The sequence below is a fragment of the Amborella trichopoda genome, chromosome 13 (assembly GCF_054954075.1).
Source record: "Amborella trichopoda isolate Santa Cruz 75 chromosome 13, AtrichopodaSantaCruz75HAP2 v2.0, whole genome shotgun sequence".
Classification (NCBI taxonomy): domain Eukaryota; kingdom Viridiplantae; phylum Streptophyta; class Magnoliopsida; order Amborellales; family Amborellaceae; genus Amborella; species Amborella trichopoda.
The window spans coordinates 52,749,224-52,760,846 of record NC_142348.1 but is presented as its reverse complement, the minus strand read 5'-3'; the positions used below and the strand labels follow the sequence as shown (position 1 = coordinate 52,760,846).

Here is an 11,623-nt window from a genome sequence, read left to right as displayed (position 1 = left end):
CAATCTTTTAACTACAAACATGTAAATATAGCGTTAAAGCAAAAAAAAAAGTAAAGGAAAAAACAAATGATTCGTAACATAATATGTTGTAATCTAATAAAATCAAAACCCTCTTTAAAATATGATAATACTTTAAAAATATCAAAATCAACTATTAGAAGCTCCAAATCCACCCACGAACTATTGCCTTTGTTTTGGGAAGAAATAAAAAAAATAAAAAATTTATCGATCTTTCGATAAATCACAAAAGAATGGTTTTTGGGGGTTTTTCTCACCCTAAAGGCCACGGTTTTTGTTTTAGGGGTTAGAATACCTCCCAAAACCTTTTTTCCTCCTTTTTAAGGGGGGGGAGGGGAATTACATTTTTTGACCCTACCCAAGGTTTTTTTTCCGTCCGTCCGCAAAGTGTCATGGGGGCACCTAGGCGGGCGCCCAAACGGTAGTGCCTAGGCGGTGCCTTCCCCGCCTAGGTGGGCGCCCGGAGATAGGGCGCATAATGACCCCGCCCAAACAACCTAGGCATTTTTTGAATTTTTTCGCCAAGTCAGCAGCCTAGGCGGTCGGGCGGCCGAATTTTTGAACACTGCCTACTATGTAGCTGTATAACTTAAAAGAAATTGTATTTTTTTTGGTGTTTTAACATTTTTGGAATTGACTTTAACATATGGATGGTTGTGGAAAATCTAATGTTATTACTCCCAGTTTCTTTCTGTGTGTATGTGTGCATATGTGTTTTTTTTCATGAACTTCTTCAGTTTTTTTTTTTAGAACTTTGTGGCTGTCACTCGTGCCAGCTTGTGTGTGGTGTTGACAACCTGCTTTTTGCTTGGTGATTCGACACCTCACTTTTTTCGCTTAGTAGTTTAGACAACTTGAGGAAAATACAGAACAAATAGACAAACTTGTTCAGTTGCTCCTGTTACTTTGATTACATATTCTTGGGACCTAAGTGCTAATATACTGGTCACCTTCTGATATTGGTTGGAATTCACTTTCTTTTCTGCTTCAGAATATATATAGTAATCAATAAAAAAAAGTCATATACAAAATCACTGATTGTATAGCATTAATGGGTACAGTTACTCTACAAATGGAAAAACAATAACATGTCAAACTTTCAGATGCAAATGCTGACATCTGCGGTGTGCATTCCACAATTCAAAGGCTGTTAAAATTTTCAACGCACTTTGAATGGAGGAATGATGCACCCCAGCCATGCGATTTCACATCGGAAGGTTTGGGGTGTAGTTAATTCTCCAACCAAAAAGTAACTACACTCATTGTATCTGATCCCATTTTAAATTATTTTTTATTCTTGGTTTGCCAAGGAGGATTTGATTCTTTGCTACTGAAAATGTGACACATAATGTTTTCTTCAATATTATTTCACCTGAACATATTTATATGCAAATTTGATTTGATATGATAAAAATAAAATAACGAACTCTAATGCTGTCACAGGTCCGGCAGTATAATCAGGCAATGCAACCTGATTTAAATTGTGACATGGGAAATGTGCACAAGAGTGAAATTGGAGAGAACATCGGAAAGAAAGATAAGATACAATTTCTTATCAATACAGTAAGTACGAGGTCCCTTTTGTGACAACTGTCCAAGAAGATGGGCATTATGGTCATGTGATATGTTTTTTCTGCCTGGTATTTATTGTGTTTACTTTTCATAACCTGCTTTTTTTTCTTTATTTTTTTCCTTTTTTTTTTTTGTTCCTTTGCTTGCTCAAGTATTCAAATCTTTCGTATTGTTTTTCTTTTCTTCTTTTTTTATTATAGTAATCTGAATTGTTTTCGTGGAGCTATTTCGTTAGTGGGAAACATTAGCTACAGAAATTAGAAATTAGAAATTAGACTAGATGGTTATAGGTGTTTAATATGAAAGGGAAACTTCAGTTGATTAGTTGGCATTTACTAAAAAGTGAGAATGCTTTAGGGTGTCTCTGTATTCATGAACTTATTTTCTTTAAAATTGCGGCACGGTATATAAACCTTCATTTGAACTAACTCCAAATAGTTGAGAGAAGGCTCGGATGATGATGATCATCATTATAAACTTTGATTCCCCTATTGGCTTGTACTTGGCTTGGTCCTGAACCGGGTCTTATCGAGTTGACCTGGCGGAGCTGGGCAGTCCTCTAAAGTTATGTGGAAATGATGAGTCGCCCATTTTTTTAAAACTTGTTGGGAGTCCCCAGGCTTCCAAGTAGCGAGCTTTCCAAGCCATCTCGATGAGGTATAAAACACAGCTTTAAATGACCTGGTGTCTCTGCAAACTATGATAGAGTCCTATACAAACATTGTCAGAAATCCATAAACTTTGTCAGCAAGAAAAGTGTGGTGGCTCCATAGCTATTTGAGGAAATTTTTTAAGTAGGTTGCCAAGGTCAGGATCTCTTTCCACCCTCGTGAAGTGGAAGCCATGAGAACACTGATACTATTGCAAAGGATGGAGTTGACAAGTATTCTCTAATGGTATCTCATTTTCACTGTTACAGTATTTATCTATTAATTTTGTGAAGGAGATGTAATTGTACATTTTTAATCTAATAAAACTCGGTTAAGTTTCTAAAAATGAACAAGAAAACAGGAACATAATAAAGAAACACATTATTCAAGAGGTTGAGAGGATAGAGTATTTATCTGGTGTGGGTAAAGTAAAGGTGATGGATTTCCCATTTCTTTTGTAATGTTTGCGTATTTACTTGATACTTGGTTATTCATGCTTAAGAAATATTTTTCTTTTCGAAGTCCAATTGCATATAAACATTTGGTATCTGGACAGTCTTATTGAAATAACTTTGCAAAGTTCTTTATTTGGTAGTGTTTTTTTCTCTAATACTTATCAAAGAAAGTGATTTGTTCGTAATGCCCTCTTGAAAACCAAGTTTTTCTCTTTTCTAACATAACGAGGAATAAAAGTTGAGAAATTGAAATTGGCAGCTTCTTCATTTGAAAGAATCTAAAGAAGCCGTTTATGGTGCTCTTGATGCTTGGGTTGCATGGGAAAACAAGTTCCCCATAGTTTCACTGATGAGAGCACTGGCTATTCTTGAGAAGGAGCAACAATGGCACCGAATTATTCAAGTACACCCTCATTCTTAATTCTTTATATCTATGCCATAAATTTTCTTTGTAAATGTTCTCGGTTCGTTTTGATTCACCATCTAGTGAGACAACGATGCAAGATATATATCTGTTCATTCAGGTTTCTAATGGTAATTCCTGATGGTCTGCTCTCCATCATAATTTGGTACACATTGCAACCGTTGCATGTCTAAATATTGAGAAGAGTGTGGTTTCGATTAGTATGTGGTGTCCGTTTTGTACACTTATTGTCAAAACATCAAGATGTTGCTACAAGTGGAAGGTTCTGATAACTAAGGTAACTAATAAAAAAGTCTCCCACAAGTAATGGCACAAGTAATGGGAAAAGGCAGCCTACATGTCAGGTGGTCAAGTACAAATATACATATATTAAAAGAAATAGCTATGTGAAATTCTAGGAAGTAAAATAAAAAATTGTCTTTCTTTCATTAGTATATCTAAATTCCACTTACAAGTGCCATATAACAATGTTGTAAATAAGAAACAATAACCCTAAATACAATGTAGGATGTTTCTTTTTGCTGCTAAATAAATACAACTCAATCCAAGGGCTGAATACAAACTTTTACTGTGAATTCTAATACAAATAATGTTCCTGAAAATTAATAGTAATAATTGCTATAAAATAAACCAAGAATAGCTGGGAAAACTTACTCGACTTTGCCAAGGTTTACCCCTTAGCAATTGATACACCCCATATCTGATTACCTGACTGATTGTGCCCTCTGATCGTCTTGGCCTTACTGAATTCTTTGAGTCGGCAAACTCTGTAGGCAGTACCCTTTACAAATCTAGGGCTTGAGAGCACAAAACAAGAATAGGGTTTTCTCTAGACCCTTTTAAGGCCTTTCTAGGGCAACGCCACAACTGGCACCTCGCTTGGTCAATTAGGGTTGGGCGTGTAGGCATGCCTAATACGGTTGTTAATCATCTTGGCCAATAGAATTTTAGGTAATCTGTTAGGTGAAAAAGACAATCAATTATCCCCTATTTCTATGAACCACATCCACTTCTAGTCAACCTAGGATAAGACCAATCAAAATGCATCCTTCTAGTTTGACTAGGACTTCCATTTCTCTCACAAAAGATTGTAAGAATTCAATGTGAAAACGATTTGGTCAAATTTAACAATTGAAAGAATATTTTACAAACACAAAATATTCTCTATCCCCACAATATAAGGTCATATAATATTTTTCAAATATTTCCACAAGGTTCTCTAGCTAGAAATTAATCTCTAATATCTTGGGGGAGATTTCCCAAACAAGTGGGAGACCTCAACCTACATGTGAGGCATCCCAACCTAGCGTCGGGCATTAGCCATGTGGGCCTCACGTCCCACCATTGTGCTTCCCGTATGTTTGAGACCTGGGTGCTTAATTGCCCCCCTCCCCCTCCCCCCCCCCCCCCCCCCCCCCTACCCAAAAAAAAAAAAAAAAAGAAACACAAAAAAAATGTGGGTCCCACTCAAAAAAAAAAAAAAAGGCCCCAGAGGTTTTAGAAATATGAACACTATCCTTTATAGGGTTTTTTACATCTGAAAATTATTATAAAAACTCATAAAATTTCTAAAAATCACAAAAATAATTCTTAACTTGAAAACAAAATTTCTAGAAGTGGATTGTTAGGGCACTCCACCCGACCCAGTACTGTGATCCTCAACTATCTTCTCAAACCAACTCAACAAGACCCATGACCTACAGGCTACAGTCTCATGCCAGGAGTCATGATTAACTTATCAAAGCTGGCTAATAAACAGTGAAATCACAGTCCTTAAATGTGGATTCCTTTAAGAGAAAGTCACACACACATATTACTATAGTTCATGGGGAACTCTCTATGCGCATTTACACATATCCCTTTATAGGGTATGCAGTTGTCATGTATACATGCCATGTAGAAGTTTGTTGACGATTTAGCTATCACTCTCATAGGTCCACATTTGGACACATGGGACCATGATGCTCTCTTGGCCTGCTAATTATCCTTGGACTATCTCTCCAGCTCCAACAAGAGATGATCCTTTAAAAATCTTCTTCTGTAGTGCTATATACCCAAGGGTTAGGGTTTTGGATATGACCAAGGGCTATAGACTGCCCAACTCTAGGTCAGTCAACCAAGACACACTCTCACTACAATCCACTATAATTCTTTATTTATATGCTTTCATGGGCTTTAAAGGCCACGAACCCGAACATCTCCCACTTGCCCTTTGAAGGTACTACAATCACTTCTTCTCACTCTCTGAAGCCCATCCCATGTACATTGTTTGGCAAAAACATTGGCTACCGATCCTTTTATCAAAGTATATGCTAACATAGCCTTTGTAGGGATATAAGCAACCTCAATCTTTGTTTTTCGGATCTCGTTGCCAATGTGGTAATAATCTGCCTAAAGTTGCCTGGATTTCTTGTGAAAATACGACTCTTTGGCCGCACAAATCATACCAAGTTGTCGCAAAAGATCCTTACACATGGGCACTTCATTGCATCAAATCTAAGCTGATTCAAGAACTACAATGAGATCGCTTCTTTTGCTGCGAGACAACAAGCCATATTGTGACTTCGTAGTCGAGATTGCAACGATGTCCGGTTTCTTTGTGCACCAGGAAACAGTTGCATTGGCAAGTGTGAAGATATAATTGGATGTGGCCTTCATCTCATTTGGATCACCTTGATAGTCCACATTTGAATATCCTTGTATCTATATGTTTAAGCCTCTTACATAAGTGAATGGAAGATTACTAGTTTTATTCACATATTGCATAACGTTTTTTATTGCCTTCTAGTGCTCCATGCCTGGATTATATTGGAACTTGCTATTCGTGCTCACGGGTAGCCTAAGCGGTGAGGTTTGGACGGGCATGCCTAAGGCAGGCTCCTAGGTGGATCTGCGCGCCACCTAGTGCCACCCCTTGAAAAAAATAAAATAAATAAAAATAAAGGATGTGAATATTGAGACGTCATTTCTTAGACGAGTGTTTATTGATATTCTTTTGGATACTAATTTTTATACTAATTTTGATACAGTACTTTTACAAAAAAACTCTGCTCATTTTGTGATTTTTGATGAAGAAATGAGGGAGATTTTTGTCATTTTTTCTACTAATTTTGTAATACCAATTGTCATTTTTGTGTCTTTTTTTTCTCGTAGACACATTAAGCCTCTCTCTCTCTCTCACTTCCACACACAAATAGAACATTGGACATCTCTCTCTCTCACGACTGTACACACTCATGCCAATATACAAAGATAACTGGCCACTCGTTATATCACATACAAAGATAACGGGCTAGTCGCTCTCTCACGTATAGAGATAACGGGCTAGTCTCTCTCTCACATATGAAAATACATTAAACATCTCTCTCTCAAACTTATTGCTCTCTCTCTCCGACATATTGTATATTCTTAAATTTAGGTATCTTTTATTAATGAAATTGTTAAGACTATGACACTGCTTTAGGATCAAGTTATACCTTAGGCTACTATCAATGGACATAACATCAACATTCAAAACTTCTCAAGATAGAATACTAAGGAGTTCTTCCAAGCAGTGTGTGATATGGAGTTTTTCTGTTCGGTACATCAATTAGAAATCTATTTATCAAGAATATGGCTGTGTGGACAGCTTCAGTCCATAACAACTTTAGAACTTGAGTGGAAAACATAAGGGATAATCCAAGTTCATTTTTATGTCTATGTTCCCTTTCCTCCATTTCATTTTGTTATACAGTATAAGGATAGGAAACTTGTAGCTCTACCCATTGTCCAAGGATAGGAAACTTGTTGCTCTATCCTTGTCACTATGAAAGTACAAAAGTTGCCTACAAAAGTGCTTTTCAACAAACAACTTGAAATGAAAGAACCTTGTAAATATGAAGAAGTCATAAAAAAATATCACATATGAGAGGGATTTAGAAGGAGATGCAGTTTGCGCTTGATCCCATATATCAGAATCCACTAACTCAAACAGCAAAGAAGCTCTTTTAGTATTAAAAACAATACCACTAGACAACCATGACAAATAAACTCATAAAGATCAATATCAGAGGATATGAGCCCTTGTTTACACGACTTATTTAGAGATTCCATACTACAATGACCTAATCTATGATGCCATTCATTGGCATCTTTATTGGCTTGACAAGACACGACCAGAGTTTAGAATTTCTTTGACTCTTCATCAACTATGTTGAACCCCCCACATTGTGAACCGCTCAAATGTGATCCACGATAGTTGGTTGTTCAATAAAACACAATCACGAGTAAATACAAAGAAGACATGATTTTCTCTAGTTAGTTGTGACATAGAAATAAGATTACCTTTGAAATTATGGACGAGGAAAACATTTTGGAAATTGATAGGCCTATTAAATGACTGAATACTAAACATTCCCAACATGTGTGATATGGTGAGAGGACCCATATCCATTTAAAATAGACCCACTATCGGAGTAAGGGACAAGGGAGGAGAATATACTTGGATTTCTTGTCAAATGGTTGGCTGTACCACTATCAACAATCGATGCAGCTTCAGAAGGAGATGTAATGGCGAGATTCTCCACAAAAATATTTAGAGCAACATGCTGGTTTCTCCCATATTATGGTCTTGGGTATCTACATGATTTCTATTATTACACCTTCCACAGATCTAACACACTATATCAAAAATCCCCTGATTGGAACTCCTAATGCTATTATGGTTAGGTGGATGTAGGATGCTGCACCTAGTAGTATTTCCATAAAGTCCACCTCTACCACATCCAACACATCCTCTCTGATTTCTTCTTCTGCCTCTACCTCCACAAAAACAATTTCAAGGAGCTGAATACTTTTGTTGGCAAGCAAAACATCATAAGAATTCACACCTTATTGTTTTCCCATCCTTTTATAGGGGTTCATAGCTTCATGTTGAAGAAGTAGAGGACATAATTCCGCCAAAGTTTTTTACTCTATCTCTAGTGGGGATCACATTAGTCCCTAAACCCTAAACCCTAATACCTTAAATCCTAAACCCTAAACCCTAAACCCTAACCCTGAATCGTAATACCTTAAATCCTAAACCCTAAACCGTAATACCTTAAATCCTAAACCCTACCCTTTTTAGGGTTTTGTTAAGGAGAGGGTGAAGGTCCTCTTATCATTACGTGGTTCGAGAGGTTCGCTCCTCTTTCTATCTCATCACATCACATGTATTACTTTGAGAGGTACGCTCGTCTCTCTCTCTCTCATGCATTACTTTGAGAGGTATGCTCCTCTCTCTCTCTCTCAAGGCTTGCTTATCATTGTTATTGTCGTAGTTAGAGGCATGGATTTCTAGAGAGGGGCAGGGCTTCAATATGTTGATCCTTGAACTTGAAAACCCAGCAAACTAGAACAAAGGCATGGAACTACTTTAGGCATGTTTGCAACTTAGCTCTTCCCATGCAATTGCAGTAAAATTCAAGCTTCTCTCCCTTTTTATAACCCAATTAGAAAAGTCCGAAATACATTTTTGAATTTAATGCGTTTGTGATTTTTTTATGGACCCTTTTTTTAATTTTGATATTTTAGAAATTATCCCTTAGCTCGGCTCGGCTCGGCTCGGCTCGGCTCGGCTTTTAATGGCTCAACTCAGTTCAGCTCGGCTAATACTAGTTCAGTTAAAGAGTATTTTAACTTAGACGAGCCAATCCGAGCCAAATTTAGACGAAATTGACCGATATAAGCTGAGCCGAGTTAGAAAGTGAAAAGAGAAAACACAATAAAAATTAGAACAAAATTTATTAATATAAAATTATCAAAAATAATAACCTATTTAAATATCTAAAAAGTAAATATTAAAGTGAAAAAGATTCTTTTTTTCTTTTTCTTTTTTTGGGTAATTCAGTGGGGATGACGAGCCCTTACCCGTTTTTTAATGCGTTCGATGAGAATGTAAGCTTAGACCTTAACTGGGGCACAAGTCATGCTACCACCACGACCCCAACACCATTCTCGAAGCCAAAAAGATTCTTATTCTCACTAGAGTACGTTGTACATCTACTCCCTTTTCCCTATCCACCATTAATCAAATAGAGTGATAAATCTCTCTCTCTTTCTCACTTTCTCTCTATCTCTCTCTCTCCACCTATATGTTACCCTTAGGGCGTGTTTGTTTTGGAGGAAGGTTTGTTTTTTGATAAAAAACATCCCATATTACTATAGCACACTAGTGTTTAAGAGAGATAAAAACCTTGAACGAAATTACAAGAAAAAAGAATAAAACGCGGATACGACTATCCCAACATGGGCTCATAAGCACAAGAGAAGAAAACACACCCACAATGGGGCCCCTCTCTCTCTCCAAGAAAACTCTTTCTTTATTAATCAAAATTCAATTTCCTTTTACATGATGCGTGCTTCCTTTTATACATTTAAATCACCTTCTCACGTGACTTTCAAAAGATAACCCCTAATATATCTCCCTACTAAAAACTGAAAGTGATAACTAACCAAAATAAATTCATCTCTAGATTCTTTCCATATTCTTCCATCCAACTTCCTAAAAGATTACTACAACTTCCTACTTCATCCTTTCCACCTACGGGATTCATTATTTTCTCTAGTTTCAACCAAGCACAAAAAGATAACACTTCCTTTAAATTAGAAAACAAAATATATTTCCTAAAAACTAATGATAACCACCTTGTCCCCCCAAACTAATACAAGAGATAAACTTTCCTAAACGAACTAAAAGATAACCTTCCTCCCAAGCTAACTCCATTGTACTTACCTTTTTGTTTCAAAAGAAGACTCAAAAGAAATACTCTAACTTTCCTAAATAAAAGCCCACCTAGAAAATACAGACACTAAAACAAACTAAAGTCTTACTCTTATCTTTTCTAAAAAAAGATACTTCCTAAAATACTGACTTTATTAATCTATAACTAAACAAATCCCTACTAATCCTATTTTTAAAAAATGAACCCTAATAAAAAATAAAAATCTACTCTCATCTCTAAAAAATAAAAATATAAAATGAAACTTTGAGATTAGTCATTATTTTGAACATGGACCACAAAAGTATATGTAGCCATTGAATATGGAAAATGAGGCTTTATGTACTGTTTGTTTGCCTTTAGCTAGCTGTATTATAGATATTTGTTGTTTGTTTTGTTAAACAAGGTGGTTTCTCAGTTATCTCTATTTTTAAATCTACGTAATTTTTTGTAGGTGGTAGAGCTGGGATTTACCCTAGCAGCACTTGCTCATGTTTGACACAATGCCATGTTGGTTGAAAAGAACAATAAGTTACGTCAGCTGTGGAGGCTTGGCTGTTCAAGCATTTCAGGCATATTTTCAGCTTTGCTACAAGAGACTTGGTTGCTTGCTGTACAGGTACTATTTAATATTGTTATTCTATGTTGTTGATCCCCTTAGGCTGGAGGAATATCTAATAATTGAAAGCTCAGTTCGTGAAATTTGGGAATTCTCTGTTTATTGTAGTCTCTCGTGGTATTTTCCATAATAAGTGATCTTGTAACCATTTATCACCATTTCCTCCCCTCTCTCTCTCCTCCCTTTCTCTATGCAATCCTAGGCTTGCAACTCCTTCCTCCTGCACCCCCTCTTTGTATGCCCTCCCCTAACCTCATTAGTCCTCCTCACCATTTTCCTACTAATTCATCTCCTCCTCTTCTCTCCCCCCATGTCCCAACCTTGTTGCCACCTTTTCCTCACCTAATTAACTTTGATGACGAGGCCTACCCAGCCTGTTCACCATATGCCTTCATGCACAAGCCCTCATTAAAGCCCATCCTTTGCCATCTATTCCACCCTCCCTTTTTCTAGGTGGTGTGTAGGAGGTGATTTTAATATCACTAGATAGTCTCATAACAGTCTTCTAGACATCTTGTTGGAAGGAGCGGAGTTCAGTTGGTCTAGTCATTCGGCTAATCCAAGCCTCTCAAATTTAGATAGATTTCTAACCCCTCTCATGTGGGATCATGAGTTCCCTAGCACCCACTCTCTGGTGCTTCCCAAGCCCGCCTCAAATCATAGACTTATCATGCTAGATATGCTGCCCATTCCTCCAGGGCCTAAGCCTTTTCGCTTTGAGCTGTCTTGGCTCTAAGAGCCCAGCTTTTCCTCTCCTGTCCGTAACCAATGGGAGTCCTTCTCCCCCCTAGTGAATGGATGAGCCGGTTTTATCTTGTAGAAAAAGCATCAAATGCTCAAAGTTTCCCTGAAATCATGGAGTTCTCAGCTCCCTGGAAACTTCTGATACCAAAAACTCCCTTTTGAGGTCTATTCAACATTGAGACACCATTGAAGAACTTAGACCTCCCTCCTCTTCAGCTGGATTATCGATCCATCCACAAATATGATTACCAGTTCCTCCTAAAGAAAGAAGAAATTTATTGGCTCAACGGGCCAAAGTCAAATGGCTCAAGCTTGGAAACCAAAATACAACTTACTTCCACAAGATAGCCAACTGTCGAAGAAGGGAGAACTCTATTACCCACTTCAAAGTGGGGGACCAG

At 37.2% G+C, this 11,623-nt stretch overlaps 1 protein-coding gene across 2 annotated transcripts; it reads left to right on the top strand.

The window, feature by feature from the left end:
- The first annotated feature begins 1,479 nt into the window (after positions 1–1,479).
- On the top strand, positions 1,480–10,850 carry LOC148779337 (pentatricopeptide repeat-containing protein At4g18975, chloroplastic-like). Of its 2 annotated transcripts, none has more exons than XM_088856581.1 (3): positions 1,480–1,581; positions 2,955–3,098; positions 10,314–10,433. In XM_088856581.1, the coding sequence occupies exons 1-3, from the start codon at positions 1,483–1,485 to the stop codon at positions 10,356–10,358; spliced, it is 288 nt and encodes a 95-aa protein (XP_088712707.1). In that variant the 5' UTR covers positions 1,480–1,482; the 3' UTR covers positions 10,359–10,433. The 2 variants fall into 2 exon arrangements, 1 of the variants encoding a protein (XP_088712707.1); XR_016048169.1 differs by lacking the exon at positions 1,480–1,581 and adding an exon at positions 2,180–2,486 and having other exon boundaries at positions 10,314–10,850.
- Positions 10,851–11,623: the final 773 nt, after the last annotated feature.